General features: G+C 49.9%; 1 protein-coding gene across 4 annotated transcripts; it reads right to left on the bottom strand.

The window, feature by feature from the left end:
- Positions 1-1,236: 1,236 nt before the first annotated feature.
- On the bottom strand, positions 1,237-15,849 carry SF3B2 (splicing factor 3b subunit 2). 4 transcript variants are annotated; one of them, XM_047692504.1, is made up of 22 exons: positions 15,687-15,849; positions 15,478-15,527; positions 15,094-15,171; positions 14,115-14,363; positions 13,652-13,702; positions 12,577-12,694; positions 12,188-12,288; positions 11,760-11,856; positions 11,478-11,569; positions 10,879-11,094; positions 10,588-10,725; positions 10,345-10,425; positions 9,907-10,134; positions 8,512-8,661; positions 7,744-7,833; positions 7,525-7,632; positions 6,652-6,759; positions 6,234-6,376; positions 6,049-6,150; positions 2,101-2,200; positions 1,823-2,008; positions 1,237-1,483 (listed from the first exon to the last, which is right to left on the bottom strand). In XM_047692504.1, the coding sequence occupies exons 1-22, from the start codon at positions 15,817-15,819 to the stop codon at positions 1,412-1,414; spliced, it is 2,691 nt and encodes an 896-aa protein (XP_047548460.1). In that variant the 5' UTR covers positions 15,820-15,849; the 3' UTR covers positions 1,237-1,411. The 4 variants fall into 4 exon arrangements, with proteins under 4 accessions (XP_047548460.1, XP_047548462.1, XP_047548461.1 ...); XM_047692506.1 differs by having other exon boundaries at positions 13,652-13,699; XM_047692505.1 differs by having other exon boundaries at positions 15,478-15,524.
- Positions 15,850-17,621: the final 1,772 nt, after the last annotated feature.

Below are 17,621 nucleotides of genomic sequence, written 5' to 3'. Positions count from 1 at the left end.
CGTCTCCCTCTCGACTGCAACAGCCCGGCCTGCGGAAACTCCGCTTTTCCGGGGCGCGGCCCCGGCCAGAAGGGGGCTGCCGCGGGAGCGCGCTTTGGGCCCTTTATCCCCAGAGCCGAGGCAAAAGCGGCCGCCGGCCAAAGCCCGCGTCGCGCCAGCCCACCTGGCCCCCACCCCGCTGTGCTGCCCCGGGGTTTCTTCACGACCCACGAAAGGGAGCCGTGGCGACCCCAGGGGACGGCCCGCACGCCTGTGGGCCGTGAAGTTTCCGTCCCTGCTTTTCTCCACCATAGACGCATGGGCTCACGGACCTAGAGTCCAAAAGGCCCTGGCAAGGGTGAGATATAAACCTAAGCCCTGGCCCATCCGTAGCCACCCTTCCTCCTTTTCTGTCCTACAGCTCCCCTCCCCCAAAGCAGCATTCTGGAGTTCCAAGGCCCCCCATCCCTGCCCTCAATTTCTTTCACCTATAATGTTTCCCCTGCTTCACTGTTTAATCTCTAACATCCTACTCCTCCCAAGACCTAGCTCAGTCAAAGGTCATATCCAACGTGGGCTCTCCCACACTACCCACCCCCATCCATCACCTCCAAAAACCATCTTGAAGCCTCCTGACATCTGCACCTTGGTTGGTGCACTTAGGGGAACAGCAGTATGACTTCTTAGCACCCAGCAAATGCCCGTTGGGCCCCTGAAGTCCAACCTTGTCTCACCTGTTGGGCAGACTTCTTGGGACCAGAGGACTTACACGGAGAAAGCAAGCCCACCTCCACACACCCACCCACACCTAGATACTGGGTGACTGAAACCACTCAGGAGTTCATGTGAACACAGAACAATCTAGATTTTGAGCTGTGTTCTCTCCCAGGTATGGACTCGGGACTCTTCAGGCCACAGGTCTATTAGGAAGGCCTGACCTGGCCTACTTCCCAAGCCCACTGCACTTCCTCAGCCCAGCCAGGGTGTTAAGCTGGCTATTTTTAGTCCCCAAGGACAAAGTAGTAAGGTCAAACCAGACCTAGAGGTACTTCCCGGAGAGCCCTCTTACAAAAAGCAAGCCGTGGTAACACACAATTTCAGCATGGCCTTGAATTTGTCACTGGTCTCAACTGCAACATCTGATCCAGGTGCATGCCCCAGGTCACTGAGGCAGCCCTGAAGTTGCAGAAAAAGCCTGTTTTAGTCCTTTTGACGAGGGGAACGAGGGGATTAAAAAACGAAGGAGGATCAGAAGTGTTACATATGCATCTCTTTCCTTGGGAAACAGCTTTATTTACAAAACAGGTCTAAAATAAGAACATGAAATGACAAGCCCTTGGGAATTGTGGGAGAGCTGGCTCTTGGGGACCATGTGTGAAGCCCAAACATCCAGACAGAGGGCCTAAAGGAGGACCAGGTGTGTGACGGGGACCTAAAATTTGAACTCCTTGTATTTTTTACTTCCCCCGCGGCTATCCTGGGGCTGAGCTTTCCGTTTCTTTTGCTGAAGGAGAGAAGGAGACACAGGTTACAACGGGTGAAACAACCCACTAACCCCCAAGACAAGGGTGGGCGGCCTGACTCAGACAAGTCTGTGGGAAAAGCGCTAAAACTGGATTCTCAGACTGGGATGCGATCCCCTCCTTGTGCCTTAGTTTCATCATCCTTAAAGAGGGCAGCCCGCCGGAGGATTTCTAAGGTTTTCGGGACCAGGGAAGCTCAGGGCAGCAGACAACGAGTGCACCCCCATTCTCATATTAGAGGACAACCTGCCACTGAAAAAGGAAGCCCTGGTACCTCGTCCCTGGCTCCCACCCGGCTGGGTCCCCCTGTGACCTCCTACCTTTTGTTTGGCAGCATGCTCGGCCACCATGTCACTGAAGTCTTCCTTCTCCACCTGTGCCTGCTGCTCCCGCACATGCTCCTCATACTTCTGGGTCATGGCCATGGGATCCAGCTCCAGCTCTTCAGGTGCCAGGGCCACTTCCACACCCTGTAGCTCGGGAGCCGGGCCCTTCCGGCTCATCACCTGGAAAAGGGGATCAGAGTCTTGTCATCTACAGAGAGGCTTACAAGACTTCGTTTCTGCCCCCTTTCCCAGCCCCCAAAAAGAGTGCTCACTGTGGACATGTCATAGATGTGGGTTGATCCCATCATGGCTCCCCCAACAGTAGCCGTTCTCTTCTCTGGTAACACAGTGAACAGCTGAGGTGTCTCACTTCTGCAAAGGACAATGCAGTCAGGCCCAAAAAGGAAGGGACCAAAGGGTCTCCAGTACGGGAAGCAAAGAGAACGCAAGCAGCACCTCCGCCCAACTCCCAAAGAGACTGCCAGTCACCCGGAGGAAAAACGATGCCTAGGCTGCCTCTGCAGGTCGTAGAGACCCAGAAGAGGAAACAACTTGGTTGGTGGAGAGTGGGGTGGAACAGTGCTGATTCTGGGAAAAAGAGCCCAGAAGGAATACAGGGACTGAGTTAAAGGATCCTCCGAACCAAGTTTAGGGGATCAGAGACCAAGATTCCCACATGTGAGGAAGGGCCAAGGGTCAGGCTAAAAGCTCCCCAAGAACTCTGGTACAGAGAAGACGCCAGGAGAAGAGAGACAACAGCTCCTGCCCAAAGCTGTACCTGGACTTCGAACATAGAGAACTCAAACTTCCAGTACTTCCTATAGCACAAGAACTAGCCGAGCCAGTCTGGCCATGTACTTCAATGATTCCACTCAAAACACAAAAGCAAATCTAGCAATATCAACCCGGACCTCCCCTCGCCTCTCCCTCTGGAAAAGTAACCATCTATTCTTTTTTTTTTTTTTTTTAGATTTTATTTATTTATTTATTTGACAGACAGAGATCCCAAGTAGGCAGAGAGGCAGGCAGAGAGAGAGGGGAGGAAGCAGGCTCCCCCCTGAGCAGAGAGAGCCCAATGTGGGGCTCGATCCCAGGATCCCGGGATCATGACCTGAGCCGAAAGCAGAAGCTTTATTAATCCACTGAGCCCCCCAGGCACCCCAGTAACCATCTATTCTCACACAGCAGCCAGTTACCACCTTAGAACAGTTAGGATCCGGTCATTCCTTTGCTCAAAAACCTCTGAGGCTTGCTTATGTGAATAAACCCAACCTCCCTACATGATCTAAAGGGTTCATAATCTGGTCCCTTCCTTAATCCCTGTTCACTATGCTCCAACCACAAGACCCTTCTTTTCTGGTGTATATATGCCAAGCTTGAGCCTTCTGCAAAAGGAGTAACAGGGACGAGATTTACCCGCCCACCTGAAACAACCATAAAAATTAAAAAGTGGGCAAAACACATGATACAAAGATTTCAGGTCACTGGACGGGGGTAACAAAGCATAATAACTTGTGAGACAGGAAACAAATGAAGCATGTCCTACAGTGACGCTGCCTACTGCACTGATTGAGTCTGCAGGCCACACAAGGAGGGGGAAGCCATGTAGAGCCCAGAGGACTCTAGCTGACTGAGTTGAAGGGATGAAACTGAAAGGCCACAGTGACCAAGGCAGCTAGAGGTCACAGGGCAGAGTCCTAGAGAAGAGACAGCAGCACAGAAACTTGAGAACTCTGGAGACCGACAGAGGGTCCTCCTCAGTATTGATGTGAGTGAAGTGCCAGAGCCGGGGACAGAACCACCCAAAGGCACTGGTGGTAACAGTGTCTGCTGCCCACATGGGCCAGGGAATAGCACCTAACTCACTAGCCTGATTAAAAATCCTCCTGATTAACAGGGCATTGGGTGGAATGTACAGAACGTCCTGTGCCTGGTGGTGGAGAGGACCACACACCGCTTCAGTCCTGCCTCAGGAACCTGAAAAGCAAGACCTGAGAATCAAACTGTTTCCAAGTACCTTAACTGTGTGCCTAGACAAACCCGAGCAAGGCTTGCAGGAATACAAAGAACCCAGAACCCCGAACCCAACGAGGTAAATTTCACCAAGTCTGGCTTTCAGTCAAAAATTAACAAGCATGTAGGGTGCCTGGGTGGCACAGTCAGTTAAGTGTGCAACTCTTTTTTTTTTTTTTTTAAGATTTTATTTATTTATTTGACAGAGAGAGATCACAAGCAGGCAGAGAGGCAGACAGAGAGAGAAGGGGGAAGCAGGCTCCCTGCTGAGCAGAGAGCCTGATGCAGGGCTCGATCCCAGGACCCTGAGATCATGACCTGAGCCGAAGGCAGAGGCTTAACCCACTGAGCCACTCAGGCGCCCCTAAAACTCTTGGTTTCGGCTCAGGTCATGATCTCAGGGCTAGGAGATCAAGGCCCCCATTAAGATCTGCGCTCAGCACGGAGTCTGCTTGGGATTCTCTCTCTCTGTCCCTCTGCTCCTCCTGCTTGTGCTCGCTCTCTCAAATAAATCAATCTAAAAAAAAAAAAAAAAGGTAAATACAAAGAGAAAAGAGATTTTCAAAAGGAAAAGAGCATCAGTGAGCAGGAAGGCAGCTTTGAGAGACCTAATACATACATAATTGGAGTTACAAAGGAGAAAAAGAAAAAGCAAAGGGACCAGAAGATATATTTGGAGAGGGGCACCTGGGTGGCTTAGTCGGTTAAGCATCCAACTCTTGATTCTGGCTCAGAGTTGTGAGAGCAAGCCCCATGCTGGGCCTGGAGCCTCGCTCATGGACCCCGCTAGGGATTCTCTCCCTTTGCCTCACCCCCGCCCCAAAATAAAGTACTGAAAGTAAACTTCTGCCAACCTAGAATCCTATCCCTGACCAAAATCAAAAATCTTTCAAAAGGACATTTAAATAAAACCAAAAAAAAATTAAAATAAAATAAATCTTTCGAAAGGACAAACAAAGAAACTTTCAGGCTGCCAATACTGGAAGAATTTATGACCAACAGATCCACAACAAGAAATGCTGAAGGATGCCTTTCAGGTGGCAGGAAAATGCCACCAGATGAAAACCTGGATGTACACAAAGAAATGAAAGTTCACTGAGAATGGTATTTACATGATAACATAAGACTAATTACTTAAATCACTCTAAAAGATTAAAAAAAAAAAAGGACAACTGATCATTTAAACAAAAATAACCACATAACGTAGGATTTACAATATGTAAAAGTAAAAAGCATGATGACCACACAAAGGCTGGGAAAAGAAAAACGGAGTACACTGCTCTTAGGTGCTCACTACTTACTCTCCACTCTCCATAAGCGGCATTATCACTTGAAGGTAGATTGTGATAAAGACCCGTACTATAAACCCTACAGCAACCACTAAAAATAATAAAACAGGGGTGCCTGGATGTCTCAGTCACTAAGCGTCTGCCTTCGGCTCAGGTCATGATCTCAGGGTCCTGGGACTGAGCTCCACATCGTGCTCCCTGCTCAGCAGGAGGCCCACTTCTCCCTCTCCCACTCCCCCTGCCTGGGTTCCCTCTCTTGCTGTCTCTCTGTCAAATAAATAAATAAAATCTTTAAGAAAATAAAGTAAAATAAAATTTAAAAAATAACAAAACAGAGCTTTACATTTAATAAGTCAACAAAGGAGATAAAATGGAGTCATAAAAAAAAAAAAAGTTCAATTAATCTAAAATGTACCAAATGGGAAAACGGAACATAATCCAGAATGGGCAAAGAAATGACCTCAGGACAAAGGAGTCAATTCATCAAGAAGCCTTAACAGTCCTACACAGTTACATACCTAGTAAGGGAATTTCCATTGCAAGACTCGGAGAAACCCCTGTCTGTCTTAGGCACTTCTGGTTCCTTCTGCCTCAGGTTACCTTGCAGTTAGATCTTTCCTAACATTTAGCTCTCCGCTCAAATACCTCAGTGAGACCTTCCCAAAGACCTCCCCGCCACCCAGTGCCCTCCAGATCCCATTACCTGGTTGAGTTTGTGTCACCTTCCTACCCCTATCTGAAATCACCTTGTTCTCTGATGATCTGCTTACCTGGTGTTTTTCACTGCCTAAAGCCATGCCTAGCAGAGTCCATAATTGGTTCACAAGGTGGGGAAAGCGGGGCACAAGTCAGCTGGCCAACCCAGAGGCTGAAGGGAAGAGGAAGACCCTCCCTCTCAGCTGTGCCTGGTTCTCTCACCCATCCATCGCTTCCTCAATCTTCTTCTTCCTCAGCTCAATGAGCTCAGGGGTCTCCATTCCAGCTGGCACTGATGAGAACCCTCCAGGAGTGATGAGGCCACTGTGAAGAGAGAAACAAGCTCTGGAGTAACGAGAAAGCCCCCAGCGACAGACCACTTTAGAGGCAGACTCTGCTCGCCCCACCTGTCTGCAGGGGTAATAAAGCCGGTCTCATCTGGTTTGTCCTCATCACTTTCTTCTTCTTCCTCTTCTTCTGAAGACTCTTCATCAGACGGCTCCAGCTCCCCCCAAGGGGTCCTATCAATCTCCTCTTCCTCAGTCTTGGTCTGAAAGAGATCATTTATTCATTCAGCAAACATTTACTATGTATCTACGATGCGTCAAGTTGTTGCGAACTGAAGGGATATAAAAGTAAACAGACAATAATCTCTGCCCAGAGAGAGCTCATATTCTAGTGGGGAACCTACTGCAGTCACATCTCGGGAAAATGCATGCAATTTTACAGACTTTGAAACTTCCAAACACCCGGCTCCCTGACAATGACTATAAACCAACTACCTCCACACTTCATGACCTGAAGTAAGAGAGCCATGGCCTATACCTGAAATTCAGCAGCATTGGTTCCAAACACATCCCCGTAGAGTGGTTTCCCAGTCTCATCTACTGGGGGTTTGCCCCAGCCACCAGCATGGTATCCAAAGGAACAGCTCTGCAAGAGACCCAACGCAAGTCAGTTCCACTGCTAAGCGCCAGAGCGAACGCTGGAGCCCTGGAGAGACGTCACGTCACACTACAAAGTACAGAACTAGAGCTTGGTTTAACTCTGAAAATTAGGATTTCAGGGAAGAATTAAATGTTATAAAGCATTACAGAGCAAAAGTAGTAAGCGAGAAAAATCCAGAGGCAACAGGATGGGGAAATGGGAGGCAGAGAGTTGACTATTGAACCTCGGCCTTCACATTAGAATTCACGCTGCCTGAAGGTCAAAAACACGACTCTTAACTTCTTACCGATTTTTCCTAACTTTAAGAAGCTTTTAAAATCTATTTCTCTAAAGGGACAGAAATTTTTACCTGAAGTTTAACAATTACTTCTTTTTCACCGTAATGATTTTGCTATCAAAGTTTTTTTAAATCAATGTTTCATATTTCAAAATAAAAATGTAATGACATTCTTGAGATAAAATTATTTCTATCTGTCCAGCCATGTATATATCAAAGAGATATCTGGAAACACATTACCACCAAATTTTAAATCTGGTTATTTCTGAGCGGTGAAATTATAGGCGATTTGTTTTCATCTTTGGACTCATCAATTCTCACTGACTGTTTTATAACAAACAAAAACGTACTTTTTTTTGGGGAAAAAAAAAAGAGAGAGAAAGAGACATGGTAGGGTGGGATGAGGGAAGGAGAAAAAAAATCATCCTCTAGTTAAAAAGCAGAGGCAACTAAGAATGAAAGCCAGTGCTCACCTCAGGGATGGGCGAGTTCAGCCCAGGAATTTTCAGGTTGGGGTACGACGGGGGTGGTCCATATCGCTGCATGGCAATCAGCCACGGGGGAGGGACCTTGTGAGCATTCTGCCGGAAAAAGAGAACAGGATACCATTTGCCCGACCTTGTCCTTTGTCTCTCTTCTGCCCCAATTCCCATCCTCTTCTTGGCCTCCCCAGTCAGGTAACTGGCACTCACTGGTCCGACTGGCATCCCCAAGGAAATCCTTAGCTCATCAGACAGATCTCCTGGCTTCTTCTCCTTCAGTCGTGTCTCAAACTCCTTCCCCTGAGAAAAAAGCAGAGCACACTGTATTATGAATGCCAGACACACACTGGGAATTCAATGGCAAGAGGCTAGGGCAACAAAGAAGAGAAGTCCCAATCCACTCCAGACACAAAATCCCACTGAGAGCTGCCCTAGTGCCTGTTGATTCTCATCACTCCTTTCCCTGGCTGGAGTAGGAAAAGGAATAAAGGCCAGAAAGGAGGAGAGAAGCAGGACTCCCAGTGCCGACATTAACCCACCAGAAGACCACGGCCAGATTCAACCTGTTTTCTCATCTGTGAAATGAGGACACTCGACAGGATGATCGCAAGATCCTTCCACCCCCAAAATTCCCTGATATCCTGGTGATGGCCATTTCAAGGATCAGGAGGAAAAAATAAAAATTTTTCTCCCACCATCAGTATTAACTAATGCTTTTTCCTAAAAGCATCCACCACTTGGTGCCTCTGCTCCTTATCCAGTCATCCAGTCATCATTTTAAAGACACGGACTAAACCTCTCCTCCAAAAAAAAAACCTACCTCACTTTAAGATTTCAAATTCCACTCCCTCCAAGGGGAGTTAAGAGTTAAGGCTGAGGAGAGGAGCCACTGTACCATCTTGGAAAGCCTTTCCAACCAAGAGTTACACAGCCATGACTGAAGGCCCAGTCTTTTCTCCCCAGCCCCTACACCCGAACCTCATAGTACAGGTCCCCGTGGATGGTCAGCTTTGGCTTGGTCTGCCACTTGAAGAAAGCATCGTGCAGTTTCTGGTAGTCAATGTCAATCTTCCCCATCTTTGGCCGAACCTTCTCTCGCATTTTGGACTTCATGGTCTTCTGTTCTTCCTGTGAAGAATGCCAAAAGACAGATTATAAAAAATATTCACCAAGTTCAGCTCTTTATAGATCTGGCTCCCTGCTCCCAAAAGAAATACAGGGGTGGGGGGGTGCCTGGGTGGCTCAGTGGGTTAAAGCCTCTGCCTTCGGCTCAGGTCATGATTCCCAGGGTCCTGGGATCGAGCCCCGCATCGGGCTCTCTGCTCCGCAGGGAGCTTGCTTCCCACCCCCCTCTGCCTGCCTCTCTGCCTACTTGTGATCTCTGTCAAATAAATAAATAAATAAATCTTAAAAAAAAAAAAAAAATACAGGGAGGGGCACCTGAGTGGTTCAGTCAGTTAAGCACCTGCCTTCGGCTCAAATCATGATCCCAGAGTCCTGGGATCGAGCCCTGCACTGGGCTCTGCTCAGCAGGGTGTCTGGTTCTCCCTCTCCCTCTGCCCATCCCCCTCCACACATGCTGTCTCTCATTTTCTCACTCTCAAATAAATAAGTATTTAAAAAATAAAAAAAAGAAAGGGAAACCCCATTTATCTTATTCCAGAAGTCACCAAAATCCTTCCTGCTCAAACCCCTCAAAATTACATAATCCCAGTTGAACAAAATAGATGTGTCATATAAAATCATCTTCAGCTAAGGACACGGGTGGTTTTTCAAACCATCTGATCAAGAGACTGACCTCATTGGCTGCCTCTGGACAGAACTGGGTGACTGGAGTCTAACTGAGAGACAGTTTTCATCATGTATTTTTGTACCTCCTGAATTTTCTGCAGTATACACAAGTATTCTCTACTCAAAGTATTTCACTTAAAAATTTAAATCTAAGAAGTTACACAACCACCCTGAATCTCCAGCCACAAAGTGCATCAGGCTCACATTGGGAACAGGGAACTGCACACACAGCCAAAAGCCACCTGCAGGAAAAGGAGTCACCATGTGCAGTTCAAAGAATTGGCCTAGTGCAGGCAGAGGAAGGATGAGAAGGGGGGAAACGGAGCCATGTGGAATCAGAAGTCTCAGCATGGGGCAGGAGAACCAGCTCTGAACATCGAGGTCAGGTCTGCCTTTCTTGAGCTGTTGTCTTTCCCCCACCCTTCCCGCTCTCTATCATAGGCAGTGGTGACTTCCGAAGAATGAATAATTAGACAATTAACAAGAACGTAGACTTTGAGAACCACATTCCCGATTTTGAAGCAGGCTGCTATTAAAGCTGTGGAGCTGCAAGGCGGATCTGGGCCCTGGCGGGTCCCCTACCTTCTCCTGCAGGGCTTCCCGCATCTCCTGGATGCCTGTGCGTTTGATGAAGTCTGGCAGCTCAAACGGGGGCTTCTCGATGCCTCGTTTGCCCTGTAGGTACTTGCGCTTAAAACACCAGTGGCGTGGTACAGGCACAGAATTCCGAGTGGCCTTGAGGTGAACCAAGAGCTTGGGGTCCTGTGCAGTGACATCGTGCATCTCCACGACATCGGGCCGAGCCACAAGCTGGAAAACACAGCAACGTGCCACTAGAAAGCCCTAAACTCTCAGATCTGAGACTCTTTCATTCCTCAGAGGACGTGCCTACGTCACCCAGGCCTCCTTCAAAGCCCTCCTCCCTACCCCGCAAAAACAAAACCCTTGTGCATCTCTAGAAGCTTTTCATGCAGTCTCCCAGCCACGCTCTAGGATCTGCCAGATCCACTCCAAGCTCACCTGCTTGAGCTCAGCCACAGTGAAGCGATTCATTCGGCGCAACTTCTTCTTAGACAACTTGGGGGCCTCGGGCTTCTTTTCCTAGAACAAAACCATCGTTTCTTTTCAGCAAGCCTGTGAGGTATGAATCACATTGCCTGGCTCACCCCAAAGGCATTCTCCTTTGCAGGAGCTCACCACGGCCCCTTGCCAGCTGCACCTCAGCCACCCATCCCAAGCCCCCCTCGCCCGCAGGAGCTTCACCTGCTCATCGTCACTGCTATCGTCATCGCTGTCCTTGTGCTCCTCCTCAAAGCCCTTCTTCTTGGGGGCTGTGGAGTTCTCCAGTTTGTCAAGTTTCTCTGGCTCCTTCTCCTTCTCCTTCTTCACGTCATCGGTGAGCTGGGAAGGCAGACGACGTGGAAACCTAAGCCCTGTGTCCCTCCCTAGTTCTGAACCCAGCACCAAAAAGACGTCCTCCGTTACCCCGTCTTTCCCCATCCCTGCCCGTTCCCTGCTCAGCTGTGCCCCTTCCCCATGTGCTGCTCCTTGTACCTTGAAAGCCTCAAAAATCCTCTTGAAGAAGATGAAGTTGGGCTCATAAATTTCGGGTTCTTCAGTCACATACTCAATTTCAACATCAGCCGCCGGGGAGTCAGAGCCGCGGGACCGGGTTGACTCTTTCTCTCGGTCCCCAGAGCTCTCAGAAGACGCCCCCCGTACCCGCTGGGGCTTTTTCTTCTTCTTTCGGTTCCGCCGCTTCCGGTTTTTCTTTCAAGAGAAGGAAAACCAATTGGGTCAGAGAATCCAAGCATCATGCCCGCCCCTAATCTCCTCATCCTGTTTCCCCAAGTGACAGAGGAAAGAGGCCTTGAAGTCAGACTCCAAAGTTCTGCTCCTCTCAAGCTGTGTGCCTATCAGTAAATTTCTGCACCTCTCAGAACCTAAATGTTTGCAACTATAAAACGCTGGCATGCACAGTACTCTGAACTCCAAAGATTTATGATAATTAAATGCGAAATATCTGTAAGATACTTGGGACAGGAACTGGCACGAATAGTAACTATTACTTATTGAACACCTTGAACTAGTATGACTTTAGTGCCCAAATACCATCTCCTAACATTCCTTCCAGACTCTGCCCCATCCCATACCTCTTTCTTGGATACAGACACGGTGTCCTCCTCAGTCTCTGATGCTGACTGGCCCAGGGATGAGCGAGTGTCTGTTTCCATTTCCTCTTCCTCTGTAAGGGAGAAAGGCGGCCATCAGTCTCCTTGCACTGGTACCACGCCACTCGCCCACAGTAACTCCTTTTTACCAAGGGCCAGTTTCCCTCTCAAAGGATGGGACAGAAGGAAGGGATGAAGGAGTGCAGATTCGGCCTCAGCCTCTCCAGGTTCTGCCCTGCAGCCCTCGGGACCCAACACACTCACCGTGCTGAGAGTTCATCTCTTCCTGGCGGCTCTCCTTCAGCTGCAGGATCTTTTCCAAAGCCTGGGGGATCTTGGGTCCCACGGAGGGGTCATCCATCTGCCAGAGGCAATCCAGACAGAGAAGATAATTTTTAGATTTCTACCTCTTGTACAAGAAAGACTGTCAGCTAGGTGATGTAAACGGCAGATAGCAACAATACGAAAGGGACACAATCATCCCTCAGCCCCCTTCAGAGTGAACCTAAGAACCCTGCCCTGGAAACGTCTCCCAAATCCTACTTCCTGCTCTACCTAAATATACTTTAACTAGATATGGCTCTCCCCTGCCCCTCACCCCTGGAAGTCCTCCTATCTTCTCTCACAATCCTTCTCCAGAAAGAGTCCTTCTCCATACTCTCCAGTCCCTAGAAAGAAATCGCCAATCTCACCTCTCTATTCTCATCTCCAGGGGGTGGTGGCGGACCACGAGGCCGGGGAACCGGGGCTCCCATGGGCAAAACAGTGGGAGTGGGGCCCACTGGAGCAGCAACTGTGAGAAGAAAGAAATTCAATGTCAGAAGAGACAAAACACGCATCTTAAAAATTACCTTCCTTGCTAAAGGTCACTGTGATGGTCACCCTTAGGGAGAGGGGGTGGCTAGAAGGGAGCCCGGGGGAGATTCTGAGGTACTAGTATCATTCTGGTTCTTGGTCCTCGTGCTGGTTGTATTAGTTACCCAGTTTACGACAGTTCACTGAACTTATGCACTCCACAGACATGTACTTACGAGTAGGATTTTTCAGTCTTTCCCCTTCCCTTCCATTTCCAGGGTCTTACCTCGAGGACCCAAAGGAGTGCGAACACCAATCTGGCCCATGTCTTGTGGGGGCCGAGGGACTGGGGTGCCCATCTTGGCAATCTCCTGCTGCCGTTCCTGCTCCAGGAGCACAGCTGCCTATAAGAGAGACGTGGGAGTGAAGACACAGCTTGGAAATCCATTGGGCAGGCAGCCTCTGGCAAACACAGGCTTTTAGCCAATAGGCCCAAGAAGAACAATCAGGTACCAGCAGGGTTCGAACATCCTCATCACCCCCACCCTTCCAGGCTACTGATCCAAGTGCAGGAGGCCTCTCATCACAAAAGAAAACCCCTGGAAATAACACCAAAAACCCCAGGGAACTCCTGGTTTCTAACAGAGAATTTAACATTTAGCTACACAAAGCCTTCTATTTTTTAACAAGAGTTTTCTTCTCCAAGAGATTAAGTTATTTCTAAGGAACAATGAATTCTTCTTATTCCTGCTCTTCAAGATCTAGCACAGTCTAGGCAAAAACAGCACTTCATAAATAATTTCATGTCTATTCCTGTTAATGTTTACTTTCTAATACTCCCAGTAACACACTAGGGAACAACTGACAAAATGCCCCTCTGGGAGTGGATGTCTTCTGTCTCATTCTCTAACTACATCTACCAGGTTTAGTCTAAATCCAATACAACTGACTAAATAAATCCAGGCTCTCCTCGTGGGTACCTAACACAATTATCATGTAAGACTAACAGGAGTCACCAAACTTCTTCTGTAATGGGTTAAATGATAAACATCTTAAATAAACGTTATGGGTCATTGCAAAGGCCGTAGTATGTTCTGATTTGCTTATTTTTTTTTTCCTTAACAATCCTTTAAAGACAGAAAAACCATTCTTAACTTGCAGGCCACGCTAAATCAGGTCACAGTCTGTAGTTTACCAATCCCTGGGCTCCAGAGAAGATGGGATTATTTGGAAGATACTGGAACTTAAGGATGAGGTAACCTCCATGGAAAACTTGCAAGGCACATCTTGTTCTGGACACTGAGCACTAGGAATGAGAGTCCATGGACTGGACCATAAGGCCAAAGCCTGGGGGGCATTACCCGCTTCTGCTGCTCCAAGAGCTCGTGTTCCTTCAGTGAATGATCTCCCTGCTTAAAAAAGAAAACAAGCTCCCATCAGCACCACCATCCCTGAGGCCAGGCTGTCCTAACTCTGCTTCCTGGGGTCCTCTTCCATTTGAGGGCCTATGTTCTAGTCTTGGGTCCAGACCTTCCCAGAAAGCTCGGCCCCAGGGTGCCTGGGTGGCTCAGTTGGTTAAGCGTCTGCCTTCGGCTCAGGTCATGATCCCAGGGTCCAGGGATCAAGCTCCCGCTGAGCAGGGAGCCTGCTTCTCCTTCTCCCTCTGCCTCTGCCCTCCCCCCCTGCTCATGCTCTCTAATAAATAAATAAAATATTAAAAAAAAAAAAAAGGAGGAAGAGGAGCCTTAGCCTCAGCCTCTCTGAAGCTCCACTGCCCCTTTAGCACCCTGTTGAGACCCACACTGAAGCTGCCATCTGCCCCACCTGCTTGGCACGTTCCTCTTGCTGCATGAGCAAGGCCGCCTGCTGCTGCGCCAGCTTCAGCCGCTCCTCCTCTGACAGAGCCACAGGCTCACCCACCCGCAGAGGAGGTGGTGGCCCTAAGTTTGGTGGGCGGGGTCCAACTGCCATAGGAAAGCCAAGGCCAAGGCCTGGTGGAGGTGGTGGGGGCGGTGGAGGAGGTTGCAGTGGGGGGAGTCCCATGGGTGGTGGCGGCATGGGAATCCCAGAAAGCTGTGGAAAAAAAATGTGAACACAAACTAGGAAACGTTTACCTACTGCAGACATTTGCTGGAGATCAACTATGAGCCAGGTGCTAGGATTCAAAGTCAAATGACATATAATTCTCGAATGTAAGAAAAAAATACTCTATAACAATACCAAAAGAAGAGGATGCTAATTTGGGGGAACCAACCAAGGAAACTATCAACTTTCTCCCCAGAAAAATGTGAACACAGATTTTGCATACAATTTCAGGAAATTCGAGGACACCTCTAAAGGCCACCTGGGAACTCCTCATCCCACACAGAGGAGTCAGTAGTTCCCAGGTCAGAGCCATTGTCCAGAGAAAAATTCAAATCCTGGCTCAGAAAGGACATGAAAGTTGAGAAGACTTAAGTAAACTGGAGCCAGTGTGTCCCAATGACTCACTAAATGTAAAAGCTATGGAATCAAACCAGGGAATGAGCCTTAATGTCTAACTGAACAAAATGGGAACCGTGCCCTGGGAAGGCAAAAAAGAGTTCTTCCCAGCTGAAGGAGAATCAAGTCAGGCTTCCAGATTACTTAAGCTGCACCTTAAACGACAGGTAGAATTTGAAAAAGCAGAGGTTGAGAAAGGTGATAAGGATCAGGACCAAGGGAGAACTGAAGAGCTGCCATTTCTCCCTGTCCAATCTGTTAGTTGCATCTCCAAAACACTGAATGTGAGAGATCATCTTATAAAGTAGAACCACCCCCTTACCTGTGCAGACATGGGAGGGGGAGCAGCTTTGTCCCCATCTTCGCCTCTCAGAACTGGCCGATTCAGCACGATGCCAGTCTGCAAAACAGAAAGGACTCCAGGTCAGTCCAAGAGGAGCTGTTCCAGGAAACGACATTCACTCCCATTCATTCCACAAAATTTCCCCAGTGCCTGTCTGCCAGAGCTTGAGCTAGTCACTGGAGAGGACCGACACAGACAGAAACGATTACAACTGGTCAGATAATGACAAAAACAAGTGGAAACAGCAAACCCCTGCTGCTTGCCGTGTAGAGCTACATAAAGAACCAAGACCGAGTAGTGAGGGGCCATGAAGGCCTTCTCTAAAAACTCGGCCTACCCCGATGTCCCGCCACCAACACGTACCTGGCGGGTGTAGGTCTGCAGCCTCTCCACCAGCTCCTCGCGACTCCCTGCTGGGCAAAGCACAGGATCAACAGGGTCCGTCAGGACCAAGTCAGGCCTCAGCGATCCGCCTCCGCCCCTCCCCCCGCCCCCGGGTCTCCGGGGTAACCAGGCTCCGCTTCTCCCTCAGGCCTGCGCTGCCCCGGCTCTTGACCTCTCGAGTTTCTCACCTTGGATCGGAGCTCCAATCTCTGCCAATTTGGCTTGCAGCTCCTGGGCAGCCCAAGCGCCATAGTGCCCAGGGGGTGGTGGCGGCGGCAGCTGCAACTCTCCTTTGGGAGGCTCGGGATGCTCGGCCGCCATCTTAGCCTCAGGAAGGCGCGCGACCAACCCGGAAGTTCGAGCCAGACTTGGGTCCCACTTCCCGGAACTTCCGGCAGCGCAGCACGCCACGTCCGCTGGAGGATTGGCAGGCGGTTCACACTGAGGCCCAGCCCCTGCGGATCTCCAAGTGTTCCCAGGGGAGCTGGCCGCGAGGCCTTCTGGGACTTGTAGTACGCAGGTCCCCTGCTCTGGCGGTCCGACTCTAGGAGGACTGTGCGGGGCTCAAGCACCCGGAACCCTGGGGGCTGGAGCGGGGGCGGGGCTGCGGGGCTGCGGAGAACGATGGTCCCGCCCGAAAAGCGTGCTTCCCGCGTCTGACCCGCCGGAGCGCGGAGCTCCAGCCTTCCGACCCGACTTCCAGCTCAGGCGTGAGAGGTCCCCGGGCGCTTACGTTCCTCAGGGAGTCCTGAAGGACTCATTCCGCCGGCGGCCGCGCGTTGCGGGCGCCAAGCGGGAGGTTGCAGCCGATGCCTGTGATAAAACAGTATCTGATTGTCTGCCCGCCCACCCCCGGCCCACGCATGGATGAATGGGCTGAAAGAGGATCGGAGCCGAAGAGGAGCGGGCAGAGCTCCAGCTGCCGACCTGGGGGAAGGGCCACACTAAAGCCCCTTTTTCCACCTATCAGGCCGGCTCAAATGTCTCCGCTAGGCTTTCTCCCACTTTCCTTTCCTTCTTTGGAGCTCCCATAACACGTACAAACATCTACCGTTTGTTTTAAAGCCTTTCTTGCTCCTTTGCCCCACCTCCTCCCCAAGAACGTGAGCAGAGACCTGGGCTTTTTACTGTCTGGCAGCACCTGGCTCTCAAGAGGCGCTCAGTACTGATTAATGGGGGGCGGGGGAGGAGGGGACAAACGAAATGGCCATTCGGGCGACAGGCTTTGCATCTTTTTTAGTCCCGAAAATGAACTCAGGACCTTTTCTTCCCTTGTCCCCACCAGCCTACTGGCGGCGTGGACGCTGCCTCCCTTGCCGCACCCCCCACACCAGCGGCCTGTGCGCCGAGGGAGGGATGAGATGCCCCCAATCTGTCCAGCTTCCACCACTCCCTATCCTGACCCGTCAATTCTGTTTCTCTCCGCACCTCTGCCACTATCTTTGAGATCCCCCTCCCATTCTAGCCCTTTTCTTTCACTGATAGGCTCACTGCCTTTGCGATTGTGTGTGTGTGTGTGTGTGTGTGTGTGTGTGTGTTGGGTGAGAAAGCTGGGAAACTCAAGTAAAGCCTCATTTTCCCCACACACCCACACCCTTCCTATCCTCTTTCCAGAATCTCCATTTCACTGACTGCCCCCCCCACCAAGAGAAGTAGCCAAAAGCAGGGAAAAAACGATGGGGTGCCAGGTCTACGATAGGTGGGTTTAGGAGAAACAGAGAAGGACTGTGCCAGGAAGGTTTGCTCACATCCTAGCCCTAGCTAGAAAATTCCCTTTCCTCCTGCCCAAGCCTTAATCCTTCCTCTTCCCCTCACCACCACCATCCCAGTCTCCAGATACTCCCAAAGGAGAAGCCGAACCCAGAGAGGACAGAAGAAATAACAGTGGTGCCCTCCCCTCCAGCTTGTCGGCACACTCAGGAAAAACCATTCCTGACCCAAAAGAAGCATCTTTCTGCTCCGTGTAACTGGAGAGCTGCTGGCAGGTCATCTGACGGTGCAGGGCCCTAGGCATGTGTATACACTGGGGAAGGTGATAGGGGTCGCTGAGGCAAGATAAACTAAAGTCTGATGGGTGAAGAGGTAATGTAGTGGCGGCCAGAAAGGGACAAGTGGGGCCTTAT

This window comes from Lutra lutra, chromosome 10 (assembly GCF_902655055.1).
Source record: "Lutra lutra chromosome 10, mLutLut1.2, whole genome shotgun sequence".
Classification (NCBI taxonomy): Eukaryota; Metazoa; Chordata; class Mammalia; order Carnivora; family Mustelidae; genus Lutra; species Lutra lutra.
This window is presented reverse-complemented; position numbering and strand designations above follow the sequence as displayed.

What these genes read in the sequence shown, in the direction of transcription:
- SF3B2 (XM_047692504.1), bottom strand. Translation starts at nt 15,819, where the DNA reads ATGGCGGCCGAGCATCCCGAGCCTCCCAAAGGAGAGTTGCAGCTGCCG. An exon ending in CTGGAGATGAGAATAGAGAG is followed by an intron (nt 11,857 to 12,187) that starts GTGAGATTGGCG and finishes TGCCTCTGGCAG; the next exon opens with ATGGATGACCCCTCCGTGGG. An exon ending in TGTCTGTATCCAAGAAAGAG is followed by an intron (nt 11,095 to 11,477) that starts GTATGGGATGGG and finishes TTCTCTTGAAAG; the next exon opens with AAAAACCGGAAGCGGCGGAA.